Raw genomic sequence first — 21,281 nt, forward strand, 5'->3', positions numbered from 1 at the left:
TTTTTTTTCTCTAAAATTAGACTACTAATGACACAGAAATAATGTATCAAATACCTGAATATGTAATCTCAATTTTCAGTCCAGACAGAAAATAGTGCACTGACAGATCAGGACACAGAGCCTGGCTGAAGTTAAGCAGCATACCTGAAGAAGCCCCAGTCTGAATTTCAACTTATGCTTTAAAAGTTTCTCACTCACTTTGAGAAGGAAGGTCTTGTTACCTGACCTTATGGCTCTTCAGAGCTCAAGCAGTTGAGAATGTCCAACATTCAGCAAAGAAAGCAAAGTCTAAAATCCAAGCAAGCTTGCCTTCCAATCCTCTTCCCCTTCCACTGAGTTACACTGACTTCTAGGCCAGGAGACTTACAAAACTTGAACGGCGATCATAGCATTAGTGGCATTTGTATGGCTTGTCCCATTCAGTCTTCTAGGGTCTGCATGTGAGCCATCTCCCATGAGAGGTCTTTTCTGAGTACTTCTTCAGAAGGTAGACTCCATGAGGGCAAGGACACGTGTGTGTGTGTGTGCATGTGTGTGTGTGCGTGTGTGTGTGTGTGTGTGTGTGTACTGGTATTGGGACTTATACTCAGTACCTGGCCATTTGCTCCTTTTTTACTTAAAGCTGGCATGCTTTACTGCTTGGGTTTAAATCTTTCATTAAGTGGTTATACAAAGGATTTGCCATTTAACAAAGCAGTTTATAAGTACCTTGATCAATGTCACCCCTCTCAACATTCTCTTCTCTCCTCTACCCATCCCTTCCCCCACTCTCCTTAATTTCGAAGGATGTACATCAAATTCTGGACTGCATTCTCCCCCTCTTCTCCTCTTCATTTATCTACCCCTTACCCATTCATCCCACCTCTGCCCCTTTCAAGTACCTGCTTCCTAGTGTTGTATTTTGCTGAACTTTAAGTGGACAGGTTGGTTAATGGGCAATAAGGGTTTCACGGACTTTCCTGCCTGGGCTTGTTTCAAAACCATGATCCTCAGATTTCAGCTTCCTGAGTAACTCTAGGATTACAGGTGTGAGCCACCAGTGCCTGGCTAGAAGTTGTCTTATTCTTGCGGGCATTTCTGGTCCCAGCATACAATTTGGCCTTTTTGTACAAAACAGTACCATTCTGTCCATCACATAAATCGATGACTTCTTCCCCAAGATGCCTGACTTTCCTTTGTTTCTCCCTATCGTAGGTTATGTTGCTATGGGCGCCGTCCTCCCATCCTTCTGGGGCCAGCAGCCCCTTGTCCAACAGCAGATTGCCATGGGTGCTCAGCCACCAGTTGCTCAGGTGATGCCAGGGGCTCAGCCCATCGCCTGGGGCCAGCCGGGTCTCTTTCCTGCCACTCAGCAGCCCTGGCCAGCTGTGGCCGGGCAGTTTCCGCCAGCCGCCTTCATGCCCACACAAACTGTTATGCCTTTGCCAGCCGCCATGTTCCAAGGTCCCCTCACCCCCCTTGCCACCGTCCCAGGCACAAGTGACTCGGCCAGGTCAAGTCCACAGAGCGACAAGCCCAGGCAGAAAATGGGGAAGGAAATGTTTAAAGATTTCCAGATGGTCCAACCTCCACCCGTGCCCTCCCGCAAGCCCGACCAGCCCTCCCTCACCTGTACCTCAGAGGCCTTCTCCAGTTACTTCAACAAAGTCGGGGTGGCACAGGAAGCCGATGACTGTGATGACTTCGACATCTCCCAGTTGAATCTGACACCTGTGACTTCTACCACACCATCCACCAACTCACGTGAGTGCCTTTTCCTTGAGCCATAAAACCCAATGAGAGAGCTATGCTTTGTGTCTGGCCATTAGGTTTCTGGAGTCAGCAAATGGGTCTCACTTGCAGACACCAAGGTTTTCTGTTGCTGCTTCTGTCAATCAAAATAGCTACTAACTCAAGTACCACTTACAATATCTGCCTTTCCATATGTTTACAGGCCTATTTTTTGTACTCATAACAATGCTGCTGTCAAGTGTACCAGCTCATTGAAGTGAAAATGAATAGAAAATAAAAAATTTAAAATACTTAAGAACAAAGTCTAAAAGTTAGAGTATAAATTTAAGATCATGACTTTTTTGGGGGGCGGGGGAACAGCACAGTGCCAGTACTGAGATCTGAACTCAGGACACTGTCTGTTACTTTGCTTTTCACTCCAGGCTGACATTCTACCACTTGAGCCATATGTCTCCTTCTAGCTTTTAGGTAATTAATTAGAAATAAGGGTCTCATGGATTTCTTACCTGGTCTGGCTTTGAACCATGATTCCAGCCTTCTAAGTAGTTACAGAGCCACCAGTGCCCTTCCAGGATCAAAATCAAAGCAGAGCTATGGCATCTATAAAGCTATGTTCAGCTGTATAGATGCTTGAAACAAGATTCGGGCTCCAATTCCTGATAGCGAAAGAGAAAAAAAGATGGTGGTCTTTACTAGTTTACTAGATGGTGTTTACTAGTTTTGTGCTTTGGTTTAAGTATTTTTATTTCTATGAGCCTCAGATTCCTCATCTATCTAAGGCTAAGCGTTATTACAAGGTTTTGTTTGTTTTGTTTTGTTTTTGTACACTGGGCTATAATTCGGTGCCTCATACCTGACATCCCAGCTTTGAGGAGGAATGACCTAAGAACATGGAAGTCCAAGGCTGGCTCCAGGCAAAAACATGAGATAATAGCTGAAAAAGAATTTAAGGCCCAAAGAGCTGGAAGAGTGGCTCAAGTGGTAGAACACTTGCCTAGCAAGTGTGAGTCTCTGAGTTCAGAACCACACTGTTACCAAAAGTAAGATTAAAAAGCTATAGTTATACATATGAAAACATTTATTTAAAAAGCTAGAATATTATTGTCAAGTGATTCTTGTGCAGGGCCCTGAGCCAGGTTTGTGTTTTTATTTTATTTTATTTTAATTTTTTGCCATTCCTGGGGTTTGAACTCAGGGTCTGGGCTGTGTCCCTGGCCTTCCTACTTTTTGCTCAAGGCTAATGCTCTACCCCTTGAGCCATAGCTCTCCTTCTGGCTTAGGCCAGGCTTTTATTATATGGTTTCTCTGAAACTCAGTGAATTGATTGGATGAATGGTGCCTCCTTCTAGTCCCAGCATCTAATAACTCTGTCCTAGCTCACTTTCCTACTGCACACATCAAGAAAACTGAACACATTCAACCAAGCCACAATCCAGACACACTTGATCACTCTCCTGCTTGTTTGACACAATTTAGAAAAGGCGTTCTGGTGACTTGGCCTATGGCTTGACAATTGATAAGGGAAAGAAGAAACTCATGCTACAGTGAATTGGGCATTTTCATTACTGTCATCAGTGACACAGATCACTGCATGGGCAGTACCTTGAATTGTTAAAAAAAAAAATCTAATGTTAATACAATTAGATTGTATCATTTCAGTCAGGTTCCTGGATGCATTTTCAAACTGAATACCTTTGAATGTGTATAAAAAGAAAACCTACATGTACTCCAGCCTGAACTTCTATATTGTAGGGAAATATCTATTAACTCTGATTCATGGGGTTTCAATGAAGGATGATGTGTAAAAAATGAAATGCTAAAGAAATAACAGTCATGCAATAAAGGAAAACCAACAGTTTTTTTGGTTGGTCATGGGGCTTGAAGTCTGGGCCGAGGTGCTATCCCTGAGCTCTTCAGCTCAAGGCAAGAGCTCTATCATGAGCCACAGCGCCACTTCCTCAACCAACATCTTTTAAAAACAAATATCATGCTCACTGGTGGCTCATGTCTATAATCCTAGCCACTCAGGAGGCCAAGACTTGAGGATCACGGTTCAAAGCTAGCTTGGGCAGGGAAAGTCCATGAGACTCTTATCTCCAATTGACCACCAGGGCTGGCTTCGAACCACAATCCTTAGAGTACCTATAATTACATGGATGAGCCACCAGTGCCAGTTATAGTTTTAAATATAGTTTTAAATCAGAGTTTTACAACCTTGACCCTATTAATCCTTGGAGCCAGATACTTCTTTGTTGTAGGAGGCTGTCCTGTTAATTGTAAGATGTTAGCCTTTGCTGTGGCCTGAACCCATGTGGTACAAATAATATATATCTACTTTCTTTTTTCCTTTCTTTCTTTTTCTTTTTTTTCCCCATGTGTGTGTCTGTGTGTGTGTGTCTGTGTGTTTGTGTGTCTGTGTGTGTGTGCACGTGTGCGCGTGTGCATGTGTGCCTGTGTGTGTGCGCACGCGTACCCTGAAGCTTTAACTCAAGGGCTGGGTTTACTGAGTTTACTGCTCAGGGCCAGTGTTCTACCATTTAAGCCTCAATTCCTACCTCCTAATCATCCTTTTTTTTAGTCATTACAATCAAAAATGACTTCAGATCTTGCCAAATGTTCTCTGGGGATGAATTTGCTCCAGATTGAGAACCACTGTTAAAACCTCCGAAAGATTAAGGCACTTGCATAAATAAACTCCTAGTTTCCCATTGATTTCATTGGGTAAGTATGAGCAATAACCTGTCAAAATTGGCAGTTCAGCCTGGGTTCTCAGCCTTTGGTAAGCAATAAACCAATTCAAACACAATTCAGAATCCAATTAAGCTAGCTGGGCATGATGGAATGTGCCTGTCATTTCTGCACTTGGGAGACTGAGGCAGGAGGGCCTCAAGTTCAAGACCGGACTCCATAGTGACGCCCTGTCTCTAAAAATAGAAAATCTAATTAAGCTAATACTTATTAAACATCTACCCATCAGGGTGTTTTTACATGGCTTTAATCCTACTGCAGCTAGTTTATTCTGAAGTCATCTCATGAACAGTAGACCTGCTTTGTTTTTTGTTTTTTTCATTAGCATACATTATTGTACAAAGAGGTTTCATTGTGGTATTTACAATATACATACAATGTACTTTGGTTGAGTTTACTCTCTAGACTTCCTTTCAAATAAAAAAAAATTAATTGTATTTGAAAGAAAATGGATGAAACCAATCTATATATACTCTTACCTATCAATATCCCTTTGAGGATGTCTTGAGTAGAAGATTGGTTATAACCAAAATGAACCTCAAACAGAAAACAGAAAGGCACAGCTGGACTGAGCAGTGTCACACAGATCCCACGGCTCATAGCTCATAGTTCATAGCCCTGAGCATCTCTGAGCAGCTCTCTGAGCTGTTGCTTCTAACATCTGTGGGACAAAGAGACAGTAACAGCATGTGTTTGTTTATATTAGGACTATGGAAAGTTTTTTTTTCCTCATTGGCATGTTGTAGATAATTAGAATTTGAAATAACATCATTATACTAAATACAGGTTCATTGGGGTAAAAGATATACAACCAAGTATTATAATCGCTCACTGTCTGATTAAGTTGCCAGGTTTTCTAAGATCTGGGAAGTTACAGCAGGGAAGTCCTATCAGTGGTATGGCTTGTCAGCTACTAAATCAAACCATCTCGCCTCTTCACTTGGGACTAAGTCAGTATGTCCTATGCTAAATTAGAATTACTAGACAAGTAGTTTCCAATATATTCATTATTAACCTCGGGAAATGATGAGAAAGAAAAATGTGGTAAAGTCAATACAGTGAATTTGCATTCTTATAGAATCAAGTGTCCCACTGTGATTGTTCAACATGTTTGTGAGCACCTGCTTCGTGCCAGAATCCAAAGCCAGTTGCCATGAGCAAAGTCACAACCTTCGCTCTCCTTCTATGGGAAGCTAGGATAACCTTCACCTCAAAAGAATTTTAGGAGGGTTTAGAGATATTATTTCTAAAATGTAAAATGTCCAGCAGTGCCTGACACATAAAAGGCACATATAAATATGTTCTCTTGTAAAAGACAAGAAAGCAAGCTACATGCATCAGAATCCCTTGCACAGTTGGGGATTTCTTGATCGCACTTGGCTTCCAAGGATAGGCATTCCTCACAAGCTCCTGGATGGTGCTCCTGCTGGCAGTCCAGGGATCATCCCCTGAGGACTGCTGCATTTTCCATCAGCATGGACAAGTCTCTTTCTCCATGATGAAGTATGTAAGCATGCAAGATAAACATGTATAGGAGAGGAAGTTGGATATTTACATTATTTGGTTTGGGGATGGGAAGAGGAGTCCTAAATTTTGACTTGAATATACGCAAATCCCTGAAGTGTCTTTGGGGTATAAATGTTGGTATTGTGCACTTAAGGTGGTGTCTGTTTTTTTTTTCTTCTGTTTGTTTTGCATGGTCTCTGTAGCTCCAACCCCAGCCCCTAGGCAGAGCTCTCCATCCAAATCATCTGCATCCCATGCCAGTGATCCGACCGCAGATGACATTTTTGAAGAAGGCTTTGAAAGCCCCAGCAAAAGTGAAGAGCAAGAAGCTGTAAGTGCCAAGCCTCTTATTTCTGCTTCATTTTTCCTTCATAGTAAGACTTCTGTATTTGAAATAGACTGCGCATAAAGCAGCTTATGTAGGAGAGAATGCGGCCTCAGACTCTGAAGTTCTAAAGCGTTGTTGGAGGGGCTCTCTCTTATATTCAAAGGCAGCTGCCAAAAAATGCTGTCCTCATATGTGATTGTTACAAGCTCTTGGAATTATGGGGTGGTACCATCTGACCAAAGTTGCCACTCCTTTTAAATAACTTGATTGTATGTGCTGCATGAAAAGATTCTTGGTTGCCTTATATTTTCACTTGTTGAAAAGGACCAAAAAAAAAAGTGTTATCTTCTTGTTGTGTTCTAGCCTGATGGATCACAGGCCTCCTCCAACAGTGATCCATTTGGGGAGCCCAGTGGTGAGCCAAGTGGTGATAATATAAGTCCACAAGCCAGTAGCTAGATAGCACAGGTCTGGGTAGGTATCTGTTCTTTTTATCTCCTTCACCCTTAAGCCTGTTGCTTTCCCTCTTGCTCACTTCTAAGATCATATTTCCAGTCTATGTATTTTTCTTCCATGCTTGTAATGTATTACCAATATGTGTACCATCTCTCTTTGCCTATGCTTTATTTCCTGAAAAAAAACTGTCTTTCTATTACCAGTGCTTGCTCCATCTCTCCAGGTCTGAATGATGTTTCTGATGTTTGCACCATCCCTCCTTGTGTGTGCCAAATTACCAATGTTTGTGGCATCTCTCCCTTCCTAGTTTCTATTTTCCACTCTGTTTTTCATTCTCATAGATGAATGACCTTTGACTTATACCAGGAAGTATACTTGTGGGGAAGCATTGTTCTATTTTATTCATTATTTTATTAATGCCTTATACTGAGAGTACAGTGGGGCTAGAATGAATCCTGGTCAATCTGACTTCATATGGGTTGAATTCCTAAAAACATTGATTTTGGGGATAGGCGTATTTTACAACATCTTGATCATTTCCCAGTGAGACGTGGTCCAAAAATGCTCTAATCTTTTAAGCAAAATGTCACTGCATTTTCCTACATGCCCCAGAACTAAAGAGGTCACCAATAAAATACACTGAGAATTCACACTACACAGTTTAAAAACAAAAACAAGCAATGCTTGCAATGATATTGATGGAGATGTAAGACCCTGGTAGCCCTTTTCATATAGGACCCCTGCCAAGGTGTCAGGGAAATTCAAAGCCCAAAGACATACAGCTGTCCCTTTTTGAGGCTTGCTCTTGGCACCTGTGCTACACTGTGTGGTTTGTCACCGAGTCACTTGAGATTCCATCAGCAGCTACTTTGAGAGAGATGTACTTACACTGCCTAGAAGTGGTTCTTGGCGCTTGAATTTCAATACATCTGATTTGATGCAAAGAAAGAAGAGCAGATGTAGCAAGACTTCTCAGGAGACAGAAGTACACCTTATTACTCACACATGATTTCTAAGGTCTCTTCTTGATAAATGTATTCAATTTTAAGATCCTTTCCTAGTATTTTCATAAACTTGCAGGGCTGCAAGGCCATACCCAAAGAGCTCCTTCTTTGAGTCCTGAACGGCATTATCAGAGCCATTAAAATGTTAAACAGTTCCCTACTGCCATGAATAGAATCTGAGGCTACTTCAGAATCATCCTCAGTTCATGCATAAGTTATTGAAAGTTAATACTGTGTTTTGTAAGTTGCAGTTTGTTATAGATGTTATCATTAAAGAAAGTAACATGCATATTTGGCCACATGTTATTATGTGTTATTCTACATGATGTATTATTACATGTTATTTATTCCTCAATAACATGTAATAATACATCATGCAATTTAAAAACCATGTAATATACCTAGTTAAACAAATCATTTAAATAGGGATACAGATGGACTCATTGCAACAACAAGATGTTGAAAAACAAACTTTACTACTTTGACAAGGGGGGGAGGAGATGAGAAGGGGTAGGAAGGGGAAACAAAGGAGGAGGCAACAATGCTTGATAAGAAATGTACTCATTACCTTGCCTATGTTATTGTAACTCCTCTGTACAGTATTTTCACAATAAAAATATATAAAAATTTTTAAAAAGAAATATAAAAAAATTAGTCTTCCAAAACTATTTTGGGGAGCTGGCGTATTAAAGACAAAGTCAAAGCACAAGGAAAAGAGAACTTTCTTCCATCTTGCATATACTCAACATTGCCCTGTAAAATGTGATGAATGAACCAGAGTTGGCAAGAGCCATTCATCAGGAGAGTGACTAACATCATCTTAAAATTGAAGTTCTTCTAGAAAACAAAGGTGACTTACATTATTTGCTGATTGATTTATCAAGCCCTCATCTCCTGAGCCTGTTCAGCTTGAGGCAATCATGCAAGCTGTCTCATGGCTTTGCTTGCTCGGTTCCATATGGCACCCCTAGCCATGGCCGAGTTCCAAAGGGACATAGGACAATATTGTGGCAGAGGCTCGAAATATGAAACTTGAGTTCAAATCCTATCTCAGCCATTTACTGGAGGAAAATCTTGGGCAAGAGCTATACTGGTTTGTTTTGGGGTGGTTTTTTTTTTTGAGTCTTGGTTTTTGGCTCTGTTTTTTTCACCTTTCAGAGCAGGCTTCTATTATCCTCGGTGTGACCTGAGATAGCATATGCTGAGTTTCCAACATGGAGACAAACAGTGGGTTCTGGGGTAACACTGTCTTTCCTCAGCATTTGGTACCACCACTGCTTGGCTCTGTGATTCTGCTGAGATTTCATAACAGTTCTCTAATCTTAGTTAATCTGATTTTCTTCTTTTGAAAAATACTTATAAACAGGGATGTCCTCAAAGGGGTTTTGGATGAACTAAATGGGATAATGCATGTGGAGTTTTAGTTCAATATCATAGAATGCACCTGATAAAAGTTAGCTGCCATCATTACCACCATGCTCCTCACCATCATCCTAATTACCACCATTACATCTGTCACTATCACTTGCAATACCACCATCATTATCACTAATACCCTTACCCCTGTCACTACCACACCGATACCACCACCATTGTTACCATCACTACATTAATGCCACCATCATCATCACCAATGCCATCATCATCACCAATACTCTCATCACCACTAATACTAGGTCTGTCACTACCACTAGCACCATTATCTCCATAATCATCATCACTACTGCCAATAACACCACCACCACCACCACTACCACTAATGACACTACCATCATCACAACCATAATCAATACTATCATCATCACCACTACCACCACTGCCCCCATCAATACTATTACCATCATTGTCAGCAATACCACCAACACCGTTATCACCATCACTGTAACTATTATCATCCTCACAGCCACCATCATTATCATATAAGTTCAATTAACATTAACCGCTGACTCCCTTGGATTTTATACATTTAGCTCTTGTGTTGAACAGGTTATTGGACTGGAGGTTGTTTTGGTTTGTTGATTTCACATGCACATCTTGATTGATGTGGTTTTGTTTGATTCTTTGGATGTCCAGGTAACTAATTTTCCAAATACCCCAAAAAGCTTGGAGTGATGGAAAGGGTCTATTTGGTAGCTGTTCACCTGACCACCTTGCATAATCAGAATGATCCCAGTTTGAGCTTCCCAGGCCACCTCTCATATCCAGAAATCATAAGACTTAGATTCATATGCAAACCTTTTTTGTCTTCCTTTTTTGTCATTCGTGGGGATTGAACTCAGGGCCTGGGCACAAGCTCTGAGCTCTTTTGTTCAAGGCTAGTGTTTTACCACAGCTCCACTTCCAATTTTCTGGTGGTCAATTGGAGATAAGAGTCCCACAGACTTTCCTGCCTGGGCTGGCTTTGAACTTCAATCTTCAGCTCTCAGCCACCTGAGTAGTTAGGATTACAGGTGTAAGCCACCAATACCTGGCTTTATATGTAAATCTTAATTTCCTCTCAACCCCTAAGACAACCAGATTACAATATTTGGTGAAGTAATTTTCCCCTTTTCTAAGTTTAACAGGGCCATTTCACAGGTCCCTGTGAAAAACCGTGTGCCAGAAGATTGATGCCACCATGCAGGCAGATTCCCTACAACCCTATAGAGGAAGCCTTCTGGTACACTCCATCAATGGCAGCATATGCCACTTGCAATCTCTATCTCCGTACCCTTCACACACTGAAAATTTACTGACTTCAATTTCTTACTGCCTTTCTGGACATTTAAGAAAGGGAAGGCATGAAGGGAGAGTTATGGCCAGGGCTTTATTCCCTATCCTCCTACACACTGTACCCCACCCCCAATTTCATAACATGGAAAAGCAAGAGTCCCAACCTTCTTATTACTCTTGAAAGCATTATCTCCAGCTGTTTTTTTTATTAGAAATAGCCACACAGTTCTGAGTAAATAGGGATGACATCTGTTGATAAGTTAAAGCTATATTGCTCCAGAGTAAGATGAAACAGACAGACTCCATCCCTACAGGGAGAGACTTCAGAGCCAATCCTAAACATTTCTGTGTTTGCAATAAAGGAAAATATCTTCAATTATTTCACTGTTCCTCCTCTGCTTTCCCATCTGAGAGAATCACGTGTCTTTGAAAAACTGAGTCAACAGGGACAAAAAAAAGACCCCAAATAATATTATAATGGTTGGTGTGGGAATGGCAGGTAATTTATACTTCACTGATGTGTGTTGCTGGAGCAATTTTGAGGGTGAAATGTTAGCTTTTGAAGAGATGAAAGAAAAATGAAAACATTTATTTGGTTAAATGGCTAAGTAAATAAACTGCCTATCAGACTTTCCCAGCTGTCAAGTCAAAGTAGCATCTGTAACAATAGGAATTGTTTGGTCTGTCTCCCATTGTAACAATAGATACTGCCATAAATAATAAGTTGCTGTCATTTTTTAATACTGATCTTCATAGTGGAAACCCAAGACATAAAAAGTATTACCTGGTAGATTTCAGTGTGCAAGAGGAAAGAAAGCTGAACTTCAGATGCTTTGGGAGAAGGAATCTTATTTTTTCAAAAAAGAAGAGAAAACTCCAGTTAAGGGTCTGGAGTGTGAATATGGCTCCAGTACAGGTAAACTTAGGCAAGCATTTCTTCTCTCATATGAAGAAGTGCAAAGAATTTCAGTAACTCCCTTTCCACAGTATCCAAGAATCACATGATATCACAAACAAAAAGTGGCTTATCAACTTTGAAAGTAAAAATAGTTGGGATTGTTATCAGCATTCTGTTTTTAAACAGAACTGAACAACAGAGGCTAATTAATTGTCTAGTTCATGGGCATATGAATCTTAGACAAGTAAGTCTAACTGAAACTTTTGGAGCCCCAGTTCTTCAGACCTCTTTAAAGAAACAACTTTTGATGTCCCCCAGTGAATAAGTCAGAAAGTAACCAGAGTCTGCCTAAAGGTGGTGACCACTTAGATGGTCTCAGTGTCAAGAGATGGATTTGGCATGAAGTTAAAACTGAAGGGACATAAGAGATGAAGAAGAGAGTGTAAGCTTCAGTGATCTTGCTTTGGAGAAGTACATGAGGCCAGTCGCTGGGCTGGAATACAGAGCAGCATGTTTGAGCTAAGGAAGGAAAGTTGACTGAGAGACAGACCACCTGAACTTAAAGTGCCCGTAGAGGATTCAATGGTGATGTCACACTGGATACAACCTCTGGAGGTCAAAAGAGAAATTGAGCTGGATATGAAAATTCCAACATGATTTTCAACCATTAGAGTATGGATACAAAAAGACCATTCTGATTATCTAGACCAGAGGCAGGCAGAATCTATTATTCCTGCTTTGTGGGCCATATCATTTGTCATAACTACTCCGCACTTCTGGGCAGGAAATCCACAAAAGCTGATGGCATAAACAAGGGGGTGGATCTGAATTCTGATAACACTTTATGGACCAAGTTGGTAGCAGCCAGACTTGGTTAATGGACTGGTTTATTGACTACAGATTTAAGTCACTCACTGTCACTAGAATCAGTCTCTAGAAGGTAACCACAGAGCTTTTCAACTACCACTATGACTAAAATATATATTTGAAAATATATATTTGAAAATTTAGTCCCTATCAGAATATAGTTCAATATTGTAATGATTCCTCACTTATAAATATTATAAGTAAGATAGAGAAGTTCACACTTGTCCAGATCCCAAGAAGAACATGAAACACAGCCAAAACAACCCAGGATTATTCAAACAGGCCCAAGACAACTGGATTTTAGCAGCATCCCTTTGATCTAATAGGTTGTGATATGAGGCAGATGGCTTTCTTTCGGGCCTTTAGTTTCCTCTTCTGTCAGATGATTCCCACAGGTCCCTTCAGCGGTGACATTTTAACATCCTCTCACTTGCCTAAGGTCCTCACCGCGATATAGAATTTTTAAAAAAATCAAGTTCTCAAATAAGATCTAACAGCATCCACCCCTTAGGCTGTCCTATTCCTAACTACCAAGTAAGACAGGAACCTCTAAATTAGGCTGACATCATTAGGGACCCCAGGGACCATCAGAAATAGATCCAGTATCCACTCTTGGAGATGAAGAGCCTGCTCAGCCAAGGCCAAGCTCCTGTGGTGTCAACCACCTCAATATTCTCATCTGCTACAGAACAGAGTAAATTTGTGTGTGTGTGTGTTGTGTGCGTGTGTGTGTGTGTGTGTGTGTGTGTGCAAGGCAGATTGTTCATTCAAATTGTCTTGCTCTTATTGGTGAGGAAATGAAGTATTGATCAGAACATACATAGACCCTATCCTAGAGCATAGATAATACATTTCTGTATTTACTCCATAGGTTTCAGTACCGGAGACCCTAGGGGGCTAGTGAATTTAGCAGAATCCATCCTGCATTCTGAAGATTGTCCTATCCCAGCAGCCACTGTGAGCTCACTATTCTCACAGTTTCGTGAGGTTGTTAGTGTGAACCTCCATTCTACAGATGGAGACATTGAGCCCAGAGAAATGAAATGCTTGCCTAAGTTCATGCATGCAGAGAAGAAAATTGTTGAGAAATTTCCACATCCCATACATTGCATGATTTATCCAACATGGATGTCAATAGAACTTTGAGTCATTTAGTCTGAAATTTCCAATAATCTGGTTACCACTGAGTTCTGAAATTTAAATCTCCCACCAAAAACAAGAGGGTAAAATTGCTGTCTGCACAGGGTGGTGCTGAGGAGCCTGACTTTGCCCTCTCCCAGCTTCTGTCTGTCCTCTAATGTGGTTTAGCATCCTCTCACTTGCCCAAGTCCCTTATCCAGCCTCCCCAGCTAGGGCACAGATGAGATCACTCAGCAAAGAGAAAGCATGGTGTAACACTGACCTCATATCCAAGGTTCCCCTGTCTTCATGTGTGGTACAGAAATGTTAGTGAAGTTGTATTCCTTTCACTAAGTGTGGCCAAGCTTTCTAAAACAAGTATAACAAGCATTAAATGGGAATAACAGACACCACATAGATGTCTTCCAGCATAATCTTGTTATGAAGTGATACAGGAATCTATATACTCTTATACTTTATGCCAAAGAGCCAGGAATAGGAAAAAAGAAAGCAGTAAACAAAACCAGAAATGGAGGTCAAAGCCTTGGGCTACTTTGTGGCTTTCCACTATCTCAGATGTGACTTGTGTCTTTCCCATGGAGTGTCATCATTATGCAGGAGAGAGGTTAACAGATAGAAGAAGGCTTTGCAACTTCAACCTCTTGTGAGTGGACAGACATGGTCATGGAAAAGTCTTGTTGGCTTTACAAGACTTGGCTCTGTTCATAGGAAACTCTAGGAGCTTACAAAACTAGACTGAGGTGTTGAGAAGCAGATGTGGCTGTTGGCACTGGGACGAACTTAGTTGAGAAATTCTGGAAAGAATTGTTTTAGGACAAGGAAATGTTCCGTAACTCATCTGGGTGTAATGTGCTTGTCAAAAACCATGGAACTGTACATTTAAAATGGGCCCACTTCCCTGTGTATTAAATTGTACCTAAGTGAACTTAGTAGAGAGAGCAGGTAAATGTATGGAAGCAGAAAAGAAACTGGAGTTTACTAAAGCTGGTAGCAGGAGGAACTGGGGAATTAATGTCTGATGGAGTCAGCATTTCTGTTGGGTGTCATAAACAAATCTTGGAAATAGAGGCGATGGTGACAAAACATTATGGTGATATCACTGCCACTTTATTGTCCACTTAACAATAGCTAAAATGGAAAATTCATGCTATTTCTGTTTATCCTCTTCCATCTAAAAACAAATCTCTGAACAAAACTAAGTCTCATTATGTACCACTCAGCTCTGCCCTTTGAAGTAATAGGCTGAGTGTCTTGAAAACGGTCACTGCCTGGGCTCCTTTGCTCTACAAAACCAAAAACACAGCCTACAGCACCAATGAGGAGCTCAAGTGTTATCTTGCATGTGGTTGATGAAAACATATTTTTCACTAGCATCTGTTAGTTGTACAAAGGGATTTCATTGTGATTCCCCATATGCATACAATGTATCCTGATTAACACCATGCCCCCTCTATTTCTCCATCACTCTCTCCTCCCTTCTGGAACAATTTCAACAGATTGCATAGTTCTCTTTTCATCCAGGTATATAGAATACTTTGACCATAGTTGCCCTTCTCATACAATCTTGTAGCTTTTAAATTTCTCTGTAAATATAAACAAGCTATCATTACCCTAATACCATGAGTCCACTTGACTCTTGTGTGTGAACATGTAATTCATACTTAAAGAACTTATGGAGTAGTCTGCAAACAGTGGGAGTCACTAATACACGGGCCTACAGCCAGGTCTCTAGATTAACTCCTCATTTGTCCTGCACACTTGCCTGGGTTTGGTTCAGTGCCATTGTTACATTCATAACAGACTGCCTAGTTACAGTGGCCTCTATGCACTACAAAGAAGAAGCTATTTGGAACAACACCCAAAGGTGATTAATAAGCCTCTGGTCATCTTCTATAAATCACATACCCAGTCACCAGGTGGCCAAACCTTTTGGGAGCATGTGCCAGGCTCATTCTAGATGAGTACCATGCATTCTCCTTTAATTCTCACTTACCATATCCCTTCCAAAAAGGACTTCCACCCCTTCTTGTGGGTACAGAGTCCTAAGAGATAATAAGAGATAGCATGGCCCCTGATAGGCATTGGGAGTTTGGTTAAACAACACGAAGTTTACACACATCTATAGTAGACAAGGCCCCAGAAAGATGTCATGGCCAAGTGCAAGTGAAACATGAACATTGTCAAAATGATAAAACCAACCAAAAAAATCTTCTTCTCTCTTGGCTTAAAGGATGGGCCAGGGCTCCATCCTTCCTGCTTTCCAGAAAAGAATTATTCAGACAACCAGAGTTATCCCTGCTTCACAAAAGCCAGAAGAAGCCCTGACTTTTTGACCCTTCTCTAAATCATGTCACATCAGCCCAAATCCTGTGATGAGCACTGTATCACCCCTCTTTCAGAGATACCCAATGGCTCCCTTCTCTATAATGGTAAATAAACCCAACTCATTCCATTCCAAGCATATTGTCAGTGGCCTTTGGTTTCAGCATAGGAAATGGCAGCCAATGTGTTCTTGACTTGACACTCCATACTTCCAAATTTTCACTGCATCTCCAAGAAAGTGGGAAAGTCAAATTTTGAACAAGGTTGGGAGATTGATTTTCTTTTAGTTTCACTGCATGGTTTGCATCTACTTTGTTGTGCTCCACATATATTTATAAGACAATCTCATAGGTAAGTTTAATGTTCCTTTAAGTATTCACCAACCTCAAAGAAGAAAAGAACCATTCATTTCCTCATTCAAATCTTTATTTTCCTTGTTCCTAGTGGGTATTCATTTTGCTCAGAATCTGGGATCCTACTGCACAAGGCATAGATCATACTAGCACACACCATGACAGAATGGAGGACTGATGTCTAGTACAGATGATGTCCAAGGATTGAATGTGTCCCATTAACTTAGGGTCTCATGAAGCCCTCTCTGGGGGTCAAAGTATGAACTCCCATTGCAGAATAAAAGCTGAAAGAACCCCCTGAAAAAAGTTATCAGAGGTGGGCAAACTCTGACCTATTAGGGTGAAGGAGGAGAGAGAAATGGATGTAGATGAGACTAGTGGGGCCATATTGGAAGGGCCTGTGTGTCATCCTGAGGTATTAATGTGCTCCTCTGGGAAGCATGAAGTCATTGGGCTGTATCAGGCAGAAAATGGTCATAACTAGATTCTTATCAGAAGAATCAATATGGCAGAAGCCAAAAGAAAGTTGAAAAAAATGACTTATGTGACCTGAAGGCTGAGTATTGATTCATGGTCAAGAAGGGGTTATTTTAGTCCTAATGGACCATAAGACTAATGGGCCTTTGGTGCCCTGCTGAGCATCTTTGACCTTACCCTATGGGCAAGTGGGGGATAGTTTGAAGGATTTGAAGCAGATCATAGATGTAGTCATATCTACCAAACAAAGCAAAATCATCCACAGCAGGTTGTGTTCATGTATATAATTCCATTTAGACTTTTGGGCTATTGAAAATAACTTCATAGACTCCATAGTGACCTTGCCAGAAACCAAGTTGGAAATTTCTGACCAAATGATTTGTTAACTTCCCTGAAGCTCTGCTCTGACAGTCTAAGATTCTGTAACAAGGAAGGTAAAGCTATTGCCAGAACGTATAATGCATCACAGTGTCAGACTTTGGGATCATCTGCTGCTTGGGGTTTTTCCACACCACTGCTCCCCTTCATTAGTGGGGATAATTGAGAACTGACTGCAGTTGTTACTGCTGTTGTGCTGAGTATTTGAAGCTAAATTCCAGCAAGCAGGAGATGTGTGAATATTTATCTCAGCTGCGGAAAGTTAATGCAGTGTGGCATTAATTACCCTGTCTGAGCCTGCTGTCGTCTTCTGTTTTTAGGTGTCATTCTCAGTTGGATAAATTAGTTTCCAAAATTAGAATAGAGCAAATTGTAGGGTGAGATCAAGGCAGCTTTGACTTCTTAGGGCATCTAAAAAAGAAGGATGACTGAGAAAATCCATGCGGGCAACAAGAGGGTGCATCCTTGAAGCCTGACACAGACAATGGAAATGCCCCATCCAGCCATTGTTCTCAAATTTTTATACTCCATTGTTTATTCCATGTTCCCTACTCCAAAATACACACACACAGAGAGAGAGAGAGAGAGAGAGAGAGAGAGAGAGAGAGAGAGAGAGGAAAGTTCATATTCGATCATTGAAGAGGTGTTAGAAACAATTTGGGATATTGGCAGGGAATCAATTGGGTACTTAATAAATCATCTTGCTAGTGGATAGGACAGCTCATGTTAATAATTCCACTTACTCAAGAGGCAGAAGCAGGAATATTACAAGTTTGATGCCAGTCTAGGCAAAAGTAATGACAAAGCCTTACCTCAAAAATGAACTGCTGGGCACTGGTGTATAATCCTAGCTACTTAAGAGTCTGAGATCTAAGGATTATGTATGGTTCAAAGCCAGCTCAGACAGAAAGGCACTTGAGACTGTTATCTCCAATTAACCACCAAAAAAAAAAAAACAACCCAGGAATGGAGCTATGGTTCACAGTGATAGAGTGCTGAACTTAAGCAAGGAAGCTCAAGGACAGCACCCAGGTCCTGAGTTCAAGTCCCATGTAGGTATGGCTTAAGTAGTAGTAGCACTTGCACAAAGCCATGGGTTCAATCCCAAGTGCCCATATAAATAAATAAATAATCTATCTTGGTCTCAATTTTGGTGAATTCAATTTTGAAAGAGTAAAACCAAATTGAAGTGTATATGGGACAAAAGTCTCAGAATGGGGGAGAAACTAGAAACTCCAATATAGTCACTCACTAAATTGGCATGCCTTCATACGTGTGACCTTCGTATGTGTGAATGGCAGACACAACTGGAGGTTGGCAATCCAGAAGGTGATGGGAGAGATTGGGCCTCCACATTTCTGTCACAAGGCCATCGGAAGAACACTCACATTTACTCTTCCTGGGATGGAATCCTTGAGAGGAACATGGTGGACAGACTAGCACTCTCTACATTAGAAAACAGGGTTCTTTGAAAGGTAGGAAGCTCCTTCTCCCTTGGAAAGTACAAATACCCTAGGGGGCCAAGATGGCTCTGATACCATCAGAGTCCTAGTTTTGCACATGCCTACAGACCTTGTTCAACTCTTGCCTAGTAACCTTGTGATGCTAAGGTGACAGAGGCCTCCTTGCTTGGCTTCACATTCCTGTCTATAAACTGATAGTCTTGGCATTCTCTGCTGAGCTATTCCCACTTTACCACAGAAAGCAAGCAGTGTGATAGAGTATGCAGGAGAGGCAGCATGTTGACCTTGAGGCTGCACAACTTTTCTGAACTTCAGTTGTTATCTACAAATGAGGATGTAGAGAATAAAAGCTGCTCCTGGGACTGTTAGGCTGATAAAATAAGATGTGAAGGGGCTCTGTAAATCTGAAATAGTACAGATGGAAGTATTAGTGCTCTCTCTCTCTCTCTCTTCTCATGTATCTAAACATACTAGTGTAAATAATGGCAAATTACTTAATTTCTCACTTATAAAATAAATAAACAGAAGGTGGCTCAGTGGTAGAGTGCTTGCCTTGCATGCATGAGGCCCTAGGTTCGATTCCCCAGTACCACATTAGCAGAAAAAGCCAGAAGTGGCACTGTGGCTCAAGTGGTAGAGCACTAGCCTTGAACTAAAGAGCTGAGGGACAGTACATAGGCCCAGAGTTCAGGCAAGAAGAAGAAGAAGAAGAAGGAGAAGGAGGAGGAGGAGGAGGAAGGGGAGGAGGAAGAGGAGGAGGAGGGGAAGAAGCTCAAGTGATAGATTACTAGTCATGAGCAAGAAAGCCAATTGATAGCATGAGGCCCTGAGTTCAAGCCCCACTTCTGGCAAAAAAAAAGAAGTACTTGAGAATTCCTAACATGGTAGGCAGACAGGTACAAGAAAATAAATGAATATACATCACCTGTGTGCACATGCAGGAGGCAGGCTACCATATAAAATATGACAGGATTAAGATATCACTGTACCCATTTAATTCTGATACAAGCATCTAAGAGTTATGGTAGAAAAGTTCAATTTTTGTAGAAGGTCTTATTATGCTTTATTTTTTTTGGGGGGGGCCGGTCGTGGGGCCTGAACTCTGGGCCTGGGCGCTGTCCCTCAGCTCTTCAGCTCAAGGCTAGCGCTCTACCACTTGAGCCACAGCGCCACTTCTGGCTTTTTTCTTTTTGCTTATGTGGTGCTGAAGAATCGAACCCAGGGCCTCGAGCATGCAAGGCAAGCGCTCTACCACTGAGCCACCTTCCCAGCCCTTATTATGCTTTAGACAGAACACCAATCTGATCTGCTTTTCCAGTGTATGCTAGACTATCTCTACCTGAACTACTGATAGGGTTTGCACAGGACCAAGTATTGTTTTCCTCTGGGTTATGGTTATGGATTTACAGTGGCATAGTAGTGAAAATCCCTAGTATCACAGGCCAACCCCATGCAAGCAACAAAACATCTGACTAATCCTGAAAGAGCAGGAGGAGTATAACAAGTCCTAGAACTTTTGATGAAGACCTAAAGGGTAGTTGCTATTCCTCTTTCTCAGTGGCTCACCTATGTACTGCTTTTAAAGACAAAAAGCTAGGTAGAATAACATTTTATAGGTCCTGAGTAGACATTTATGAAACTGTGTTGAGAAGATTTCTACTTGGTTCATACAGTAATTACCATTTTCTGAAGACCAGAAATGTGAAGTATTGTCCCAGATGTTTTATATGGACTTACCTCTAATTCTTTTTGGAGACCCTGGATGATAACAGTATCCCTTCTGCTTAATAGTGGAGTAAACCAAGGCTCAAAAATGAAAAACACCCTACCCATATCTCACAGATTTCCCACCTCCCTGTTATACTTTGCAATCTCCCTATTATGACAGTCAGTGACAGCCTTGAAATTAAATCTAGAACTAGATGAAGAGTTCTTTGGGGTGATAAACATGTTGGCAAAATGATACATACCATGATACATACCCAAAAATAATCTAAGGTCATCCATCATCAACCATCACCTTTCTATTTTGAATCCCAACCCTCTTTTCTAAAGCTGTCTCAGAAAACCTCACATAGACAACAAGGCCAGCCCTCACTTTGTTCCTCTCTTTACAGGAGCCAGAGCCTCTCTATGCACAGATCAACAGACCTAAGAAATAACATCAATGTGAGCTTGTGGTGGGTGCTTCAAGACTGGCATGGAACTCAACAGGCTCTCGTGTTCTCTCTCACCTCGCCTCATCCCACAGTGATATTCCTGATTGTCCAATGGAATTTGTGCCGAAGAAGGAACTAAGTGTTATTGGCAACAAATGGCAGATATACCTATGGCAGCACAAAAACAAAACCAAACTACGACAACAACAAAAAATAAACATTACCACCCCCACAAAAGTAGATAACGTCCTACACCCAACATTCAATCATCAATCAAAGCAAATGCTTTCCCAACAAATATTCTGAGCTCTCTAAACTGGGTGTAAGATGACCCAGGATATGAAATCATAATTCTGTTTTCATTCCTCTACTTGTTGACTACTGTAGAGACAGCAGATTTGGAGTGACAGGCACCAGATAATTACAACAAGATTGGCACTGGCTTCTTATATGCAAAAGCAAGGAAATCCTCTGACCGCACTATTGTCATCTGTATGCCTTTTGGTGTAAGATGATGTTCACTCTGCCCCACAGAGCCTGGTCTGCCATTCTGCCCCTCCCATTCCTTTCTTTGTCATGTTTGAAAATTTAATGGGTGTACAAATTTTTGTAATGCTTTTTGACATTTTTTTTAGATATGGGTGAAGAAATCTAACTGGGAAAACAAAAGTTTCTCCGAAGGTGAATTAATTTGAAATCACAAGACAGATAAGTGCTTGGTTGTTCCTTTTCGATCAAG

The 21,281-nt window shown here is 41.1% G+C and overlaps 1 protein-coding gene across 3 annotated transcripts in view; it reads left to right on the plus strand.

Annotated features, from left to right (window-relative positions):
* Dab1 (Dab, reelin signal transducer, homolog 1 (Drosophila)) overlaps positions 1–20,596 on the plus strand; it is a 272,348-nt gene extending 251,752 nt beyond the window's left edge. For 2 of the 3 annotated variants that reach the window (XM_013022256.1, XM_013022257.1), the window contains 4 exons: positions 1,195–1,743; positions 6,189–6,316; positions 6,677–6,787; positions 20,501–20,596. In XM_013022256.1, the coding sequence (XP_012877710.1) occupies positions 1,195–1,743; positions 6,189–6,316; positions 6,677–6,772 (773 nt within the window). In that variant the 3' untranslated portion in view covers positions 6,773–6,787; positions 20,501–20,596. Of the gene's footprint in view, positions 1–1,194; positions 1,744–6,188; positions 6,317–6,676; positions 6,789–20,500 lie in introns of those variants that run through there. The other variant, XM_013022255.1, reaches the window with a different exon arrangement.
* The last annotated feature ends 685 nt before the right edge of the window (positions 20,597–21,281 follow it).

Source organism: Dipodomys ordii, unplaced genomic scaffold (assembly GCF_000151885.1).
Source record: "Dipodomys ordii isolate 6190 unplaced genomic scaffold, Dord_2.0 Scaffold61, whole genome shotgun sequence".
Taxonomy (NCBI): Eukaryota; Metazoa; Chordata; class Mammalia; order Rodentia; family Heteromyidae; genus Dipodomys; species Dipodomys ordii.